At 43.6% G+C, this 20129-nt stretch overlaps 1 protein-coding gene across 1 annotated transcript in view; it reads right to left on the bottom strand.

The window, feature by feature from the left end:
* LOC133658054 (PDZ domain-containing RING finger protein 4-like) overlaps window positions 1-20129 on the bottom strand; it is a 119771-nt gene that overhangs the window by 7244 nt on the left and 92398 nt on the right. The window contains exons 4-7 of the mRNA XM_062059666.1: window positions 17045-17143; window positions 11626-11688; window positions 7353-7454; window positions 462-578 (exon numbers count right to left, since the gene is read on the bottom strand). Of these exons, the coding sequence (XP_061915650.1) occupies window positions 462-578; window positions 7353-7454; window positions 11626-11688; window positions 17045-17143 (381 nt within the window). The remainder of the gene's footprint in view (window positions 1-461; window positions 579-7352; window positions 7455-11625; window positions 11689-17044; window positions 17144-20129) is intronic.

Below are 20129 nucleotides of genomic sequence, written 5' to 3'. Positions count from 1 at the left end.
TGGAAAAATTCCATTGTGTACGATGGGAGGAGACGGGATGTGAGTTATCTATTGTCATCCAAGACCTGCCCAGGCTGAAGCCAGGACCAGCCCAAGCCCGAGGTATCTTTTTCTTTTGTGTTAATGTGACCGAAAACAATGACTGTTTACATACTCCCCATTCCTTTGGAAGCAGATGTTGTCGCGTAAACAGGGAGTGTCCAAATAAAGGAGGAGACGTAAACCTTTTTCATCAGAGCGTGGGTGACACTGGAAGAGGTTACAGGTTGACACGTCTCTCCTCAATTGAGCAAAATTGAATTCTGCCTCTGATTCTTTGCTTCTTGTCTTGTTTAATAGATGTCATCAGTGTTTGAACCTGACATGTGTGTTGTAGTTTTTCATGTTCTGGAGGTTCTCCTCTTTGTCTGGTCAGTCATTAGGTCACCCAAAGCGATGGAATGTGGCACCTGCTGGCGTACCTGCTCCTCTCGGAAGGCGGCCAACTCCATTTCCTCACGCTGCTGTTCCTCCAGCATTTCTATTTTCAGCTGCTCCAGGAAGTCGCTGTGCTCGTCGTCCAGCCAGGCCTCCTCCAGCTGAGGACGGAGAAGGTCGTTAGTTCTGCTCCAACACCGTGAACTGTGCACTCTCACCTTTGACCTGTCAGGCCAAACACTGTCCATCCTGGACCACAACCATGCATGTGGGAAGATTTCACATTTACTACCGAGCGGCCCTTTTAATCACAAAGACAATATCTGGTGGCTCATGTGCACGGAGGTAGGAGTCCTGGCCTATTCAGCATTAGCGTGCCAGTAGTTTTTACGTGGGGAGTCAATTACAACGGCCCTACATAAAAACGCGCCATGATGAGTTGGCTTCCAACACACGTTTGGCCTGTGGAGACGGTGGGATGCCACCATGCACTGATCATGTTGGCATGAAGTGGATAGTTCTGCAGCCACACGGGACGGTCAAAGTTACCACAATAGCTCACATTTTGGTGTCCAAGGAACAGGCGGATAAATACCGGATCTTTTCTTACGGCACACCATTTTTGGTTATCTGAGTCAGGGTTTCCCCAAAACTGCCAAGATACCTGTGGGGGTGTGGTCATGGGGCGTGGTCACCATGACGTCATTAAGTAGTTTGCATAATTTGCTATGATAGGATTTTCTTTAAGGCTTAAAAAATGTATACATACATTTAAAACAAACCTGTTTTTATTAATTAGTGTTAACATATTTTTTTATCGTTGTGTCATATTTTCAATTGTTGCCGCTTTTTGTACAAGGTACTCTCTTGAGATTATTTAAAGTGTTTACAGACTTTAAATGACTTTATTTTAATTAAAAACAACTAGCAACAAATCTAGCATCTTCTTCTGGTGTTATTATAGAATGTACTGTTGTGTAGAGACTGCTTCTGTCCCTCCATGTCCCTGACTGGAGAGGCTGCAGCTAGCATGATGTAACACTTGTTTGGTGCTGTTGTTCTAGCTTCACTTTCTCTTCCTAAAAGCCACCACTGTCCTCTTAATATTTGCACATTTGGTAAATGGCTGTCCGCAGGTATGTCTGCAATATATATACAAATCACAGCCACATCACAGACATGCTGACAACGCTCCAGACAATGGTGTGCGTTTTGTTTACATCCGGTTTCAGTAGCACAGTGTTCGGTGATCAAAGTCTTTTTTCAGTGGTTAAGTTTTTGTCAATAATGCCCAAATAATGGGATATATATATATATATATATATATATATATATATATATATATATATATATATATATATATATATATATATATATATATATATATATATATATTCCGAGATGCAATAAAAGTTGGACCGGACATGGCTTGAAGGTAAGGACATATTTATTTTTTACTATAACAAAAAGAACAAACTAAAGGCGCGCACAAGGCGGAGGTACAAACTTGACTATGAAACAAAAACTTGCACGTGGGCAAAAAACTAAGGACATGAACAAAAGTCGCTAACTGTGGCATGAATAGAAAAAACTTACTTGACAAGGCATGAAGTGCGCAGAGGTGAACAGAGTGATGTCGCCAGGCCGACTGCCTGGCAACAATGGCCTTAAATACTGGTGACATGATTAGTGAAAACGTGAGACAGGTGCGTGACATGAGGATGTGAAACAGGTGCGTGACAAGACAGGTGAAAACAAATGGGTGACCATGGAAACCAAACCAAACAAGGAAGTGCAACCAGGAACTAAAAAAAGAGCCCAAAACCCAAGCAAAACAAAAACATGATTAACACAGACATGACAATAACGACCAGCTAATGTTAATGTTTTATCTTTGTGTGGTTTGGGTATGATGTCAGCTTTTCCCATGTTTACAAACACACCGTCCGTGCCTGAAAGGTGATTGGTGGAGAATGAGGAAGTGTTGTTGTGTGTCTGGCGGGGAAGCGAAAACTCAAGGAGGCCAAAGTGTTTTCATGGGAGGTAAAACCTGTTGGAATTGTGCCGTTATTTGTTGTCATAAGATTGGTAATAAAAGTAAAAAATAGCGCCGGGCTTTTTGTGTTTTCTTCTGGGTGCTACAATATATTATATTACTTGAATTTGTTTTCAAGTAAAAAAAAAACCCTTACTTTCAAAGTGCGGCGGTAATAATAATAAAAATGCCACGGCGGCGCGCCACATTCAATGACATTAAGGGGAAACTCTGGAGTGTGAAAGTGGCAAGCCGGCTGAAAAAATGTCAAATTCAAAGCCCAAACTGTCGTCCTGTCTCGTTTTGATTTTTCTTTGTCTCTTTTTTCAATGTCGTTTTAGAGGCGCAACTAAGAAAAGTGAGATGGTGACCATAGAACGGGAACTGAGACAGATGACAAAAAACCCTATTCAATATGTCCTGGCTGCTCAGTATAATGCTGCGTTGGCACCATGTGACCTAGATTCACAGATACGACTTGGTGGGCAGGGGTCCCATAAGATTACAGGTTTGTTTTTTTACCTTCAGTAGCGCAGATGTCAGCATTTTTGTGGAGGCACATAAACAAGCCAACTATGATCAAAAAAAGCAAATTAGATGGAGGTGATCCTTCCAAGACTTCACAAGATTCAACATCACCCATGTTTCAACTATCTGATCAACCACACTCCCAAGGAGTAGGAGTGATTGTTTACTTTACCAGTGTTGTCTTATAACAATGATTCTCTACCTCAGGAATACTAAAAGACAGTAGCATAGTAGGCCCAAGTATGTATTAAACGTTTTATTGAGCAAGTATATTTAATTGGAACATTAAACACAGTTTGAACAGTAACACTGTGTTTCTCTATAGGGAAATACAACACAGTACTTTAATCAAGTGATTCTTTGGCGTGCCACTAGATGGAGCCCACGTACCACAGTTTGGGAATCACTGGCTTAATCCATACCATAATGGAGACCACACCTTTGTGTAAGCCCCAGGTTTCAAATCTTGGGAAAAAAGTAGCGGTTTATAGTCTGGAAAATATGATATTTTCTTTAGACACTTTTACAATTGTTGAGAACTTACAAAGCGAGACAGACAACGTCGTGTTCTGTTATCCTGAATGCTGAGTCGCCATTGCCAGTGGCCATACCCTCTTTTGCAGCGGCATGAATGCTGAGTCTGTTTGAACTTGCAGCCTCAAATGGTGCATAAAGGTATTTAGCTCATTTGCCAGGGGGACATCAGCATTCACCGTGGGAGGGCTGCCTTTGTAGTCTGTCATGGTTCTGAGTCCTTGCCATACAGGTCTGGAGTCAGCCTGCTGAAATTGAAACTCCACTCTGTCCCTGTATCGTCTCTTTGCCTGCTTCACTACGCGCCTGACGTCATAGCACGCTGCCTTGTACGCGTGCATGTCGCCGGTCACGCGCCCTCCATAGTAGGCTGAGGTGCGCGCTTTCAGAGCCTCCAACCTCCTCCTTCAACCCAGGGTTTCTGATTTGGAAAAACCCGTACTGTGGTGGTGGGGACTATTTCCTCGACCAGTTTACCAACAAAGTCCAGCACGGTGTCTCTATATTCGTCAATGTTGCCTGTGCCCTCGCGAAACACGCCCCAGTCTGTACAATCTAGCGCGTCCTGGAGCGTGCTCTCTGAGTTCACAGACCAACGCTTGACTTCTCGCCTCACCACGGGGGCGCGCTTCAAACTTTGTTTATACACTGGTACGAGCAAGATGGTGGAGTGATCTGTTTTACCGAAGGCTGATAAAGACTGTGACTTAAAACTGCATTTGAACTGCGAGTAGCAGTGGTCCAGTATATTATCCCCTCGGGTAGACAGGTCACGTGTTTGTAAAACGTTGGTAATACCGTTTTAAGTTTGGCCTTTTTAAAGTCCCCAGCAACCACAATAGCAGCATCAACATGAGCTGTCTGGAGTTTATTTACCTGGTCGTAGAGCTCTGAAAGTGCGGTCTCAACGTTGGCCTGGGGTGGAATGTATACTCTGATGAGTATGACTGATGTTAGCTCCCTTGGTAGGTAGAACGGGCGGCATTTGATGATGAAAAACTCCAGGTCCGGTGAGCAGTGTTCCCCTATCTTCTTCACACTGCTCGGTCCACACCAGTGTTTATTCACCATAAGACACACGCCTCTGCCTCTCAATTTCCTCGACGACTCGTTCCTGTCGCTCCGGTACACAAAGAAGGGCTCTAGGCTGATGGTGTGGTCTGGAACCTCCAGTGAGAGCCAGGTCTTAGTGAAACACAAGACGTTACAGTCTCTGATGTCCCGCTGGAACTTAGTCTTTGCCCTGACATCGTCCAACTTGTTCTCAATTGACTGGACGTTGGCGAGCAGGATAGAAGGGAGAGGCGTCCGGCTCGCACGTCTTCTGACGCGGTTCTTTTTTCCCTCTCGGCTACCACGGTATCGGTGGTGTGTCCACCATTCTCCTCTGTTGTTGTTACTGGCGTTGCCACGGACTCTCAATTCTGCCGGCAGTTGCTTCAAGAAGTCCGAGCTTTGTTGAAGTTGGTGAGTTGTTTTCGAATTTATGTCCAGAAGAGTCTGTCGGTCGTAAACAATTGTGCCATTGGTCGAAGTAAAACGAACCAAAAAAAACTACACAAATTAACCAAAATACGCAAATCTTGTGACGAGAGCGTGGAGAGGCAGCCGAACGGAGCAGTGCCATCTTACTTTTCTATCGTTTGTCCCTTTCGGGGTCGCGGGGGCCGCTGGAGCGTATCTCAGCTGCATTCGGGCGGAAGGCGGTGTACACCCTGGACAAGTCGCCACCTCATCACAGGGCTGAAAATTACTTTTAAAATGTAATTAATTATAGTTACTCGTTACTTTACCAAAAAAGTAATTGAAGTACTAATGGAATTACTTTTGAATAAATGTAATTTATACGTTACTTTAAAAAAAACCTTTAAATATATGGCATATGCATTTGAGAGATGTTTAATATAGGTGCACAGTGTGCGGAGTCTGTGCTTTTAAAAGGCAGGACCTGTTGCCTAGTGATGTGTGACATCATCAAGGGTTTCAACAAAGCTGTATCTGTTAGCTTTAGCAGTTAGCAGCAGCAGTGACGCCAGCTCTTTTGAATCTTTTCACCAGGTCGTGTTACCTCTGCTTCATAAAGAGAATGAATGTACTTGCATGGCGGTCATATCTTCTTGTCAACAAACGAGGTATTGTTTGGATGTTTGTCACTTCAATCATTGATTTGTTCAGTATTCCCAACGTGTACTTGTGCGTATGTTGTTGTCTGCTGTGTCACAGTGTGATGTTGCCTCTTCCTGTTTGATATCAAGTTCATTACCTCCCTGCTTGGCACTCAGCATCAAGGGTTGGAGTTGGGGGTTGAATCACCAAAATGATTCCCGGGCGCGGGGCCGCTGCTGCCCACTGCTGCGTGTGTGACAATCATTGGTACTTTAATCTTTAATCTTAATCTTAATTTTAGTGCGATACTGCTTGTTGCTTTCACCAGTAAAAAGATATTTCCTGCATTGAACTTGCTGCACTTATCTCGCCGTCTTGTTGTCGGCAACACACCACATCAAAAGTAGCGTGCCACGTTACATCAAGCTATCGCTAACAACGTTGTAACGGACCTAAAAATAATGAGTTACATTACTCGTTAGCAGTAAAAGTATTACCAACACTGCTTGTAATACATCTCTGTATATTATATATACTGTAAGTCAGGGGTCACCAACGCGGTGCCCGCGGGCACCAGGTAGCCCGTAAGGACCAGATGAGTAGCCCGCTGGCCTGTTCTAAAAATAGCTCAAATAGCAGCACTAACCAGTGAGCTGCCTCTATTTTTTAAATTGTATTTATTTACTAGCAAGCTGGTCTCGCTTTGCTCGACATTTTAATTCTAAGAGAGACAAAACTCAAATAGAATTTGAAAATCCAAGAAAATATTTTAAAGACTTGGTCTTCACTTGTTTAAATATATTTATTAATACATTTTTCTTTGCTTCTTATAACTTTCAGAAAGACAATTTTAGAGAAAAAATACAACCTTAAAAATTATTTTAGGATTTTTAAACACATAAACCTTTTTACCTTTTAAATTCCTTCCTCTTCTTTCCTGACAATTTAAATCAATGTTCAAGTATTTTTTAAATTTTTTTTATTGTAAAGAATAATAAATACATTTTAATTTAATTCTTCATTTTAGCTTCTGTTTTTTCGACGAAGAATATTTGTGAAATATTTCTTCAAACTTATTATGATTCAAATTCAAAAAAATTATTCTGGCAAATCGAGAAAATCTGCAGAATCAAATTTAAATCTTATTTCAAAGTCTTTTGAATTTCTTTTAAAATTTTTGTTCCGGAAAATCTAGAAGAAATAATGATTTGTCTTTGTTAGAAATATAGCTTGGTCCAGTTTGTTATATATTTTAACAAAGTGTAGATTGGATTTTAACCTATTTAAAACATGTCATCAAAATTCTAAACTTAATCTTAATCAGGAAAAATTACTAATGATGTTCCATAAATTATTTTCTTAATTTTTTCAAAAAGATTCGAATTAGCTAGTTTTTCTCTTCTTTTTTTCGGTTGAATTTTGAATTTTAAAGAGTCGAAATTGAAGATAAACTATGTTTCAAAATTTAATTGTCATTTTTTTCGTGTTTTCTCCTCTTTTAAACCGTTCAATTAAGTGTAAATATCATTAATTATTAATAATAACATAGAGTTAAAGGTAAATTGAGCAAATTGGCTATTTCTGGCAATTTATTTAAGTGTGTATCAAACTGGTAGCCCTTCGCATTAATCACTACCCAAGAAGTAGCTCTTGGTTTCAAAAAGGTTGGTGACCCCTGCTGTAAGTATTGCTGTTTGTAAGTTATTGAGGGTCATTTTAATGCAAGATGCACCTGTATCTCCGGCCTGGCCACCAGCAGTAGAATGCTGCGACAGTCCTCGTTGGAGAGCGCAGCCATGGCCTCCTCTCGGTCCTGGACATCCCGACCATTGATCTAGAAGATGACACGCAAACTGGATTAGCAGGAGGCACAAAGAGTACTTACGCACCAAAAAAATAGGTCAGCAGCCATGCAATAAAAAGCTCAAAGCTGTGGCGGTTATTATGAATGGGACAGTGGAGGTACAGTGGGCACACAATTAACTGGCCCATGACAGCCAGCGTCCGTCTTGTGGCCGGCAAGACAAATGGTGCTGTCACTGGTAGATAATGGCGCCAGTGTACACGTAAACAACCGCCCCGCCCCCTTTTGTGAATAGGATCACTCCCCCAACACCATTACTGTACACACCAAGCGTTTGAAGGAAAGAAAGATGTTTCTATGGAGCAGCATTAGGACCACACTGAAGAGTCAAAAGAGAATAACAGAGTTTTATGCTAATTCAAGTCGTAATGTTAGGAGAATGAAATCAAAATATATAATGGGAGGCTCCAGGAGTAAAGTCATTATATTACAAGCCCCCGAGGTCACCATGAAAGTTGTGAAACTATGAAAATAGATCATGACATTGAGAACAAATGTGTAGTTTTAATTATGAGAAGAAAGTAAAAATGTTCAAAGTGTAACATCATAATGTTACGGGAATAGTGCCATACAATTTCAAGAAAATGTGCTTCACAAAGATGAGGATGAGGTCCTGTAAAATAAGTTCACATTCTATTTGAAATATCATGTGAAATAAATAGTATTACCACAAGGAAACAACGTAGAGTCATGACAATAAAATGGTAAAGTTGACCTCCTAACGGTCAGAGGTGCCCTAAACACCTCCCCAGGGAGGCGTTAAGGTGGCATCCTGACCAGATGCCCCGACCACCTCATCTGGCTCCTCTCCATGTGGAGGAGCAGCAGATTTACTCTGAGCTCCTCCCGAATGACAGATCTTCTCACCTGATCTCTAAGGGAGAGACCCGCCACCTGATGGAAGAAACTCATTTGTAGCCGTGATCTTGTCCTTTCGGTCATAACCCAAAGGTCATGACCATAGGTGAGGATGGGAACATAGATCTTGTACCCGTGATCTTGTCCTTTTGGTCGTAACCCAAAGATCATGACCATAGGTGAGGATGGGAACGTAGATCTTGTACCTGTGATCTTGTCCTTTTTGTCATAACCCAAATATTATGACCATATGTGAGGAATTGAGAGCTTTGCCTTCCGGCTCAGCTCCTTCTTCACCACAACAGATTGATACTGAAGACGCCGCACCGGTCCGCCTGTCGATCTCACGATCCACTCTTCCTTCACTTGTACTCCGAGGTACTTGAACTCCTCCACTTGGGGCAAGAGCTCTTCCCCAACTCGGAGATGGAACTCCACCCTTTTCTGGGCAAGAACCATGGACTCTGACTTGGAGGTGCTGATTCTCATCCCAGTAGCTTCACACTCGGCTGCGAACCAATCCAGTGAAAGCTGAAGATCCTGGCCAGATGAAGCCATCAGGACCACATCATCATCAAAAAGCAGAGACCTAATCCTGCAGCCACCAACCTGGATTCCCTCAACAACCTGACTGCGCCTAGACATTCTGTCCATATCAGTTATGAACAGAATCGGTGACAAAGGTCAGTACTGGCCAAGTCCAACCCTCACTGGAAACAGATCCGACTTACTGCCGGCAATGCGGACCAAGCTCTGACACTGATCATACAGGAAGCGGACCGCCATAATCAGACAGTCCGATACCCCACACTCTCTGAGCACTCCCCACAGGACTTCCCGAGGGACACGGTCTAAGGCCTTCTCCAAGTCCACAAAACACATATAGACTAGTTGGGCAAACTCCCATGCACCCTCAAGGACCCTGCCAAAAGTAAAGAACTGGTCCACAGTTCCACGACCAGGATGAATACCAAACTACTCCTCCTGAATCCGAAGTTGGACTATCTGGCGTAGCCTCCTCTCCAGTACACCTGAATAGACCTTACCGGGAAGGCTGAGGAGTGTGATCACACCATAGTTGGAACACACCCTCCGGTTTCCCTTCTTAAAGAGAGGAACCACCACCCCAGTCTGAATTTAAATGGGTATTTTGCAATTCTTAGAATTTTGGGAAAACCAGGAATTTGTACAAGAAAAATGGTAGTTTTGTTGTCCAATTAAGAAGAATGTTTTGAAGGTGGAATGGTCAAAAATGGATGAAAAATGTGGACTGTGAAAACTTTCCAGGGAGAGGTGAAAATAGGGCTTTGGAAAACCGGGAATTCCGGGAATTCCTGGAATTTTTTTTTATTTGGAAAATGGTAGTTTGATTGTCCAAGGTGAGTGGAGTGTGTGGATGTTGGAACAGATAAATCCGTTGAGAAGTAAAAAATGGCCCAATTATGTTCAATGGACAACATGACCTGGAAAACCGGGAATTCTGGGTAATCTGGGCTATTTAAAAAAAAATGTTATGGGGACCTCATGATTCCCAATCAAGCCGAATGTTTTCTTACTTGACCGTTCGATCGGTCGAACACTGAGCTGTGGAGCGTGCCAGCGTTTTGCGGCGGAATAATAATAATAATTATAGATCGTATGATATATATATATATATATATATATATATGTATATATATATATATATATATATATATATATATATATATATATATTATATTACATAACAATTATATAATGTATATAATATATTATGTAATTATATGATGTGTCATGATCCGTTACCAGGGTCATGGCATGATTTATGTTTGGTAGTTTCCTGTGGTTTAGTCTGTTTCCTGGGTGCACCCTCTTTCCCTGTTTACTGTTAGTTTCCATGGGCACTGATTCTCCTCACCTGTCTTAGTTTAGCAATTAGTGTTCCCACCAGGTGTTTTGGTTGATCACTTTATAGGTTTCTGTCACCCAGCACTAGTTGCTGGGTCAATGTTTGCTATACGCAACAGTTACTTGACTTCTAGTTTTTCGCACTCTACTAATTCTCGCTTTTTACCCTTGGTGACGATTTGATTTGTTTGCTCCACGCTGGTTTAGCGTTTGAGTTTTGTGTTGTATTTTTGTCCTGCGTTTAATATTAAAACTCATCCTACCTGCACGCCCCTCCAGCTTGTTTTCTGCGTCGGAGGGAACACGACCAGCGCAGCCATGCGCCCAAGACGTAACAGATATAGATATTATATAATACATGTATTATTGTGGAGAGGCGGGGCCGGCAGTCCGACAGCGAGGCAGGGCACACCGGAGCCCGCTCCAAGATGGGGGCGAGGAGGTGTGGATGGCGAGCGAGCAGCGAGGCGGGGTGCGCCGGGTTCGACGCCGCAAACAAGATCAGGTGCGTGGATCGCGCACCTGGGTACAATTGAGTAATCCCCTCTCAGTGTGTAAAAGGGCGGCAGCCGAGAACGACGGGGCAGAAGGAGTTTGAGAGCGAACAGCAACACATGCAGTGCGGAAGAGAGCGAGAGGCAGACGCAGACGACGCGGAAGCTGAAAAGCGAACCGAGGAGCGAGCAGTGAAAGCGGCAGAGATGAAAAGCAACCCGCAAGAGACTTTGTCTTATTGAAAAATAAAGAAGTCTAAACCTGCTCGCAGAATGTCTGTGCTTGGTGGTCCTTGGAACCCACACGACGGCTTGAGTGTCACAATTATATAATATATATATATATATATATTATATATATATATATTAATATGTATAATATAATAATAGATACAAAATGGTCATTTGAATAGAGTAAACAAATACTATTGAGAGATAAAAGTCATTTATTTCCTACTTTTTACAGTATGTGTGAAGCCAACCAGTGCATGAAACTAAAGCACTGGTCTAATGAGTGTGTGTGTGTGTGTGTGTGTGTGTGTGTGTGTGTGTGTGTGTGTGTGTGTGTGTGTGTGTGTGTGTGTGTGTGTGTGTGTGTGCATGTGCGTGTGTGTGTGTGTGTGTGTGTGTGTGTGTGTGTGTGTGTGTGCGCGTGCGTGTGTGTGTGTGTGTGTGTGTGTGAGAGGCGTGAAGTTACAGCGCAGCAAGAAGTACTGCTCAAGAAGCAAAGCAGCTACTGCTGAGTGTGTAAGTAAAACCACCACAGGCGCCATCTTGTCCTTTTAACACTCACAGCGGGGGGTGGGGGGGTGGGGGGGTGGGGTGGTGGTGGTGGTGGTGGTGGTGGGGGGGGGGGGGTATTAAACATGAGGGGTCCAGCACGCGCGGGCATCAGCTCGTACCTGCAGTATGCGGTCCCCCTCTCGGATGCGGCCATCTTTAGCTGCGATGCTGTTGGGACAGATCTGTAGAGATAAACACAAAGAGAGGACGTTACACAGGCCAACCTGACACCAAACACACAGGCAGGGGGCGCTCATCACGCCAACCTGACACCTGACACCATCATGTGGTCAACTCACCATCATGTGGTCAACACACCATCATGTGGTCAACACACCATCATGTGGTCAACACACCATCATGTGGTCAACTCACCATCATGTGGTCAACACACCATCATGTGGTCAACACACCATCATGTGGTCAACACACCATCATGTGGTCAACTCACCATCATGTGGTCAACACACCATCATGTGGTCAACACACCATCATGTGGTTAACTCACCATCATGTGGTCAACACACCATCATGTGGTCAACTCACCATCATGTGGTCAACACACCATCCTGTGGTCAACTCACCATCATGTGGTCAACACACCATCATGTGGTCAACTCACCATCATGTGGTCAACTCACCATCATGTGGTCAACACACCATCATGTGGTCAACTCACCATCATGTGGTCAACTCACCATCATGTGGTCAACACACCATCATGTGGTCAACACACCATCATGTGATCAACTCACCATCATGTGGTCAACTCACCATCATGTGGTCAACACACCATCATGTGGTCAACACACCATCATGTGGTTAACTCACCATCATGTGGTCAACTCACCATCATGTGGTCAACTCATGCACATGGGGATAGGCCCCTCCCACCTCCAAAGACATGCACCTGGGGATAGGCCCCTCCCACCTCCAAAGACATGCACCTGGGGATAGGCCCCTCCCACCTCCAAAGACATGCACCTGGGGATAGGCCCCTCCCACCTCCAAAGACATGCACCTGGGGATAGGCCCCTCCCACCTCCAAAGACATGCACCTGGGGATAGGTTGATTGGCAACACTAAATGATCCCTAGTGTGTGAATGTGAGTGTGAATGTTGTCTGTCTATCTGTGTTGGCCCTGCGATGAGGTGGCGACTTGTCCAGGGTGTACCCCGCCTTCCGCCCGATTGTAGCTGAGATAGGCTCCAGCACCCCCCGCGACCCCAAAGGGAATAAGCGGTAGAAAATGGATGGATGGATGGATGTCAGAATAACATAGAAATGAAGTTGAAATGGTATTAGAGCTGTAATGCAGAAATTGTTTTAAAGTTTCGATGTTAAAAGAATAAATTCATAATGGTGAAAAAAATAGTTGCGAGAATAAAGTAGTATTATGAACAAAAATCATATTGTTACTTAAGTAAAGTAACAATATGATTTTTATCACGCCAATTAAAAATGCTGAAACCTTCTTTGCCTTTGAAAACACCTGTGATTGACTTCATTTTCACCTGTTCATGTTGGTATGCTAATTACCTGGCCTACAGTTTGACCCTGGAACTGATCATTTCTATTATTTTCAATGGGAAAATGTGCTGCATGTAGAATTAAAAAAAACATTTATTCACTGTGCTATTTTGTATGGTGTCAATCCGGTGTTATTGTGGTATGGCACAGCCAGACGGACGCCATCCATTCATCCATCTTCTTCCGCTTATCCGAGGTCGGGTCGCGGGGGCAGCAGCCTAAGCAGGGAAGCCCAGACTTCCCTCTCCCCAGCCAGTTGGTCCAGCTCTTCCCGGGGGATCCCGAGGCATTCCCAGGCCAGCCGGGAGACATAGTCTTCCCAACGTGTCCTGGGTCTTCCCCGTGGCCTCCTACCGGTCGGACGTGCCCTAAACAACTCCCTAGAGAGGCGTTCGGGTGGCATCCTGACCAGATGCCCGAACCACCTCATTTGGCCCCTCTCGATGTGGCGGAGCAGCGGCTTTACTTTGAGCTCCTCCCGGATGACAGAGCTTCTCACCCTATCTCTAAGGGAGAGACCCGCCACCCGGCGGAGGAAACTCATTTGGGCCGCTTGTACCCGTGATCTTGTCCTTTCGGTCATAACCCAAAGCTCATGACCATAGGTGAGGATGGGAACGTAGATCGAGCGGTAAATTGAGAGCTTTGCCTTACGGCTCAGCTCCTTCTTCACCACAACGGATCGATACAGCGTCCGCATTACTGAAGACGCCGCACCGATCCGCCTGTCGATCTCACCATCCACTCTTCCCTCACTCGTGAACAAGACTCCCAGGTACTTGAACTCCTCCACTTCCAGACGGACTATTAATCACGCTTAAGAGGGGGAACCGGAGGGTGTGTTCCAACCATTGTGGGAACACACTCCTCAGCCTTCCCGGTAAGGTCTATTCAGGTGTACTGGAGAGGAGGCTACGCCGGATAGTCAAACCTCGGATTCAGGAGGAACAGTGTGGTTTTCGTCCTGGTGGTGGAACTGTGGACCAGCTCTATACTCTGGGCAGGGTCCTAGAGGGTGCATGGGAGTTTGCCCAACCAGTCTACATGTGCTTTGTGGACTTGGAGAAGGCATTGGACCGTGTCCCTCGGGAAGTCCTGTGGGGAGTGCTCAGACAGTATGGGGTATCGGACTGTCTTATTGTGGCGGTCCGCTCCCTGTATGATCAGTGTCAGAGCTTGGTCCGCATTGCCGGCAGTAAGTGGGACACGTGTCCAGTGAGGGTTGGACTCCGCCAAAGCTACCCTTTGTCACCCATTCTGTTCAGAACTTTTATGGACAGAATTTCTAGGCGCAGTCAAGGCGTTGAGGGGATCTGGTTTGGTGGCTGCAGGATTAGGTCTCTGCTTTTTGCAGATGATTTGGTCTTGATGGCTTCATCTGGCCAGGATCTTCAGCTCTCACTGGATCGGTTCGCAGCCGAGTGTGAAGCGACTGGGATGAGAATCAGCACCTCCATGTCCGAGTCCATGGTTCTCGCCCGGAAAAGGGTGGAGTGCCATCTCCGGGTTGGGGAGGAGACCCTGCCCCAAGTGGAGGAGTTCAAGAACCTCTGAGTCTTGTTCACGAGTGAGGGAAGAGTGGATGGTGAGATCGACAGGCGGATCGGTGTGGCTTCTTCAGTAATGCGGACGCTGTATCGATCCGTTGTGGTGAAGAAGGAGCTGAGCCGGAAGGCAAAGCTCTCAATTTACCGGTCGATCTACGTTCCCATCCTCACCTATGGTCATGAGCTTTGGGTTGTGACCAAAAGGACAAGATCACGGGTACAAGCGGCTGAAATGAGTTTCCTCCGCCGGGTGGCGGGTCTCTCCCTTAGAGATAGGGTGAGAAGCTCTGTCATCCGGGAGGAACTCAAAGTAAAGCCGCTGCTCCTCCACATGGAGAGGAGCCAGATGAGGTGGTTCGGGCATCTGGTCAGGATGCCACCCGAACGCCTCCCTAGGGAGGTGTTTAGGACACGTCCGACCGGTAGGAGGCCACGGGGAAGACCCAGGACACGTTGGGAAGACTATGTCTCCCGGCTGGCCTGGAAACGCCTCGGGATCCCCCAGGAAGAGCTGGATGAAGTGGCTGGGGAGAGGGAAGTCTGGGCTTCCCTGGTTAGGCTGCTGCCCCCGCGGCCCGACCTCGGATAAACGGAAGAAGATGGATGGATGGAATAACGCTTAAAATGTTCAATATTTTTACACTTTTTTGTAGACAAAATGCTAAAAATATTACTAAACTTGCACAATTAAGTTTGAATTGTTTGAGGAAATGTGTTCCACGTGTAATTGTAATGATAGCCAGCAGGGTTGACAATGGCAGCAGTTTGACTACAGTATCATTTGTGTTGCATAATGCACTAAAAGTCCTAAACTGTTCAGCTGAGAAAAATGCAGAGCTTGCCTAAATATATTTGGATCTAAGAACATGTTTGTTAGTACTGCAACACCTAGAGATTGCATTACAGAACAATCTATTATTATGATTATCACTGAGAGCAAGTATTGTAATATTTCTGCATTCAGAATGTTATTAGCAGTGTTGAACAACAAGTTACGTTATAGGTGCTGCGTTCAAGAGACACTTCATCTAAATGCAGCACACTCTCCTCCCAGCCCAACTTTTATTTTCCTTTTTTTAGTAGCTGTCAGATTTATATTCCACCCAGCTCTCAAATTCAAACAACTCCGAGACAAATTGAAGCCGAATGGAGGAAAATGATGGCAACAAACAAACTTCACCATCATTTTAGCGACAAATCAGGCAAAAAAAAACAACCATGAGTTCGCCAAAGTGCTTATTTTTTGTTGGCAATGGTAAATAATGTCATCATTTTGTTAAAGTCACTCTTTTTAATTGAGGTAAACACATTCCAAAACACCATTTGAAGTTGTTTCCTGCGTTCATTTCCACCACACACTTGGCAACTACGTGTGTCTTTACAAAGTCTCGCTGCCACCTACAGGCCTGGCATGCACATTACAACACTGGCTGGTTGAATGTGCACATAACCTAAACAAAACCAGGCTAATATGTTCTTGTTCTTACAACAGGATGCCTCGTTAAAATCCAGCCGCTGTTGCTTAGGAGGTGAAGTGTGTCTCTCTTTACTAGCTTCGTCGAAGCATGTTGCTTTTGTAGCTGTTTCAGCAGATTTGAATTGCTAGGATATGATCTTTGATCCAAGACACAACTTACATTTAACTAAAATGTTCTTTTCTTTGTGCTCGACAAAAGAAAAGTAGTGAGAATATCTCCATGTTAAGAAACACGACTTTGGCTCCGCCATGATGTCTTGTTAGTAAACACAGACACACCCCACACCCACACCCACACACATAGCAGCGCGCCTCTTCTCCGTCGCCTTTTCTGCAGCTCTCCAATAAAACACACTCAGATCCTCTCAGTTTCTAGCCGATACTACATAAAAGATAACGTAAAATAACGCAGTAACGCTAAAATCACTTTGACACCCCTGCTTTAAAAGGTTCTGACGTTTAGATATTGACAATGATAAACGTATTGATATATATATATATATATATATATATATATATATATATATATATATATATATATATATATATATATATATATATATATATATATATATATATATATATATATATATATATATATATATATATATATATATATATATATGTACACACACAGGTGTACAGCAGATAAGAATGTACAAATGTTACTTCTTGCTGCTAGTAATTGTGTTCTGATGGCACCAGAACATTGCAGTATTTCTACATCCATTGGAACCGAAGGGAAAACTGAACAGGAAGAGTTTGGCTATATTTTTCTTCAGGCTTTCAAAGTTAATGCATGCAATTAATGGCAGATTTAAATATTGCATTAATCATGTATGAACATATTTTTCAGGACGACACATGCTCTGATGGTTACGCGAAACATTTTGCGTGCAAATATTGGGGTCTTCTGTTAAAGTTTATGCAAGCGAGTGATTTCTTTGTGATGAATGAAAAGTATAAAGTGGAAGTTGTTTGACCTCGCTGACGTATATGGCCACATCCTCCTCCTCGTCCGTCCTGTAGCACAGAGTCAGACCCAGCTTTTCTTGGCTGCTGAGTCGGCACAATTCCACTTCCTATGTGGAGAGAAAAAAAGGAAAACATCAAAAAAATTTAGCCTCAGGTGTTGAAGAAATGAAAGAAGTTGGTATTTTTTTAGCCATTCTTTGAGGTACTGTAGGCGACTCGGTAAATAATCTGGGTATTATCTTCCACCCAACTCTCTCGTTTGAGTCACACATTAAGAGTGTTACTAAAACGGCCTTCTTTCACCTCCGTAATATCGCTAAAATTCGTTCCATCTTGTCCACTAGCGACGCTGAGATCATTATTCATGCATTCGTTACGTCTTGTCTCCATTACTGTAACCTATTATTTTCGGGTCTCCCTATGCCTAAAAGATTACAGTTGGTACAAAATGCGGCTGCTAGACTTTTGACAAGAACAAGAAAGTTTGATCATATTACGCCTATACTGTATATACCTTTATATACATATATATATATATATATATATATATATATATATATATATATATATATATATATATATATATATATATATATATATATACACATCTGCTGGCTCACCTGCACTGGCTTCCTGTGCACTTAAGATGTGACTTTAAGGTTTTACTACTTACGTATAAAATACTACACGGTCTAGCTCCATCCTATCTCATACTTGCCAACCTTGAGACCTCCGATACCGGGAGGTGGGGGTGGGGGGCGTGGTCGGGGGTGGGGCGGGGGGCGTGGTTAAGGGCGTGGTTAATATGGGAGTATATTTACAGCTAGAATTCACCAACACAAGTATTTCATATATATATATATATTTATGAAATACTTGACTTCCAGTGAATTCTAGTTATATATATATATATATATATATATATATATATATATATATATATATATATATATATATATATATATATGTACACATACATACACACAAGCCCCAGGCCCATTGTTTCTTTCAATGTGGCCCCTGAGTCCAAATAGTTGTCCAGGTGTGTTCTATGATGTCATCCGGGCTCCCACATGTGGTAGTACAGTAGTAAATACAGTAGTAAATACAGTATGGCTGTGTAAGGTTGTGTCAAAGGAGCAGGAAGTGTTTCAATGAAGGGAACTAGAGTGGACCAGCAGGGCCTAAGTCCTGCTCCCAGTGCCTGCAGGGCTCTAATTGACAGGAAGTAGAAGCCACAGCTTGAAAAAGGCACACACACACACACACACACACACACACAAACACACACACACACACACACACACACACACACACACACACACATAGTCCATGATGGAAACACTTTGCCGTGGTTGGTTCCATCATTTGGTGACAGGCAGGAAAACAAATCATCATTCAAGAAGTCAACTCGGAGCTGAAACATATCCAAAGAATTCCTGGAAAAGTCCCATTAAAAGCAAGCAATACCTCCATGTACAAACTGAAGTGGTGCTTGAGCAGTAAATAGGAAAGTTTGTATCGTGAAGCAAAAGTCTCTCTAAAAACAAGGTGAACATAAATAGTGGGTACTAGTCTGGACAATATTTGAGTGGACACTCTGAAGGCAAGACAAAGTGCTATGCAGTACTGTACATAACACCAGGGGGGTTCAGTATTCAGTGTTAACCAGACAAAGTGCTATACAGTACTGTACATAACACCAGGGGGGTTCAGTATTCAGTGTTAACCAGACAAAACTAGCAACTGTCCAAAACTCTCCATGTAGATACGTAACATGTAGATACATAATATGTAGATTCATAACGTGTAGATACACAACATGTCGATACATAACATGTAGATACGTAACATGTAGATACATAATATGTAGATTCATAACGTGTAGATACATAACATGTCGATACATAACATGTAGATACGTAACATGTAGATACATAGACGCGCACACAGCTTCTTGGCTTAATGCCAAATATTATCGGAGTTAAGACCGCCAGTCGAGCATCAACTAATGACTATTTTGTATCAAAGTCCTACAATCTTTAACAGATGTGTGTTTTACCTGCTACATGACGTATCTGTGTACATTTATACATAGTTTTGTTTTTAGAACAAATGAATCATTGTATTTTTCTTCAAGCACAGACCAGGAGTGCCAAGCTTAAATCATGGATCATTTCATATAATATCAGTAAAACTTTTCTGTAGCATTCTAAGCTAATCCTTGACTATGTGTAATATGGGAAATGCACATTTGTTCTTTGAGTGCAACAAGAAAAACTAAATGCGTTTAATGCCTTTTAATTGATATTTTAGCCTAGTAAAATTGTTCTTTGACTGTGAGTGTATAATGTTCTGTTAAAATAAAGCCAATATTGGACTCAAGACCTAATTTAGACTTAGTTTAGTGTTGATTTGGTCCTCATGAAAAGAACATCCATGTTTCGGTCTCCTTAGACGCATACTCGCTCATCTATGCAGACTGGACTCTGGCTGAGAGTTAGTGGGCGGCCAAGGGTGGAGTCGGCTCTCTTGGTTGCTTTGTTGGGTCTGCTCCTGTCTCTGGCCATGCTCCCCGACCCCAGCAGACGATGACGCGGAACACCGCAGAGGCCACCACAGTGTATGTTTTTTTTGTTTTTGTTTTTGTTTTGTTCTCCCCGCGACTGCGTGGGTTCCCTCCAGGTACTCCGGCTTCCTCCCACCCCCAAAGACATGCACCTGGGGATGGGCCCCTCCCACCTCCAAAGACATGCACCTGGGGATAGGCCCCTCCCACCCCCAAAGACATGCACCTGGGGATAGGTTGATTGGCAACACTAAATGGGCCCTAGTGTGAGAATGTTGTCTGTCTATCTGTGTTGGCCCTGTGATGAGGTGGCGACTTGTCCAGGGTGTACGCCACCTTCCGCTCGATTGCAGCTGAGATAGGCTCCAGCACCCCCCGCGACCCGAAAAGGGACAAGCGGTAGAAAATGGATGGATGGATGGATTTCCATTTTTCGTAGTTCCCTTTGTTTGGAAAAGTATCGATATGCATTTGGGTGTGGAGACAACCCGAGTAGGGGGTATATGTCATGAGGGCATGGGGAT

Source organism: Entelurus aequoreus, linkage group LG10 (genome assembly GCF_033978785.1).
Source record: "Entelurus aequoreus isolate RoL-2023_Sb linkage group LG10, RoL_Eaeq_v1.1, whole genome shotgun sequence".
NCBI lineage: Eukaryota > Metazoa > Chordata > Actinopteri > Syngnathiformes > Syngnathidae > Entelurus > Entelurus aequoreus.
The sequence above is the reverse complement of the archived record's forward strand: the minus strand, read 5'-3'. Positions and strand labels throughout refer to the sequence as shown.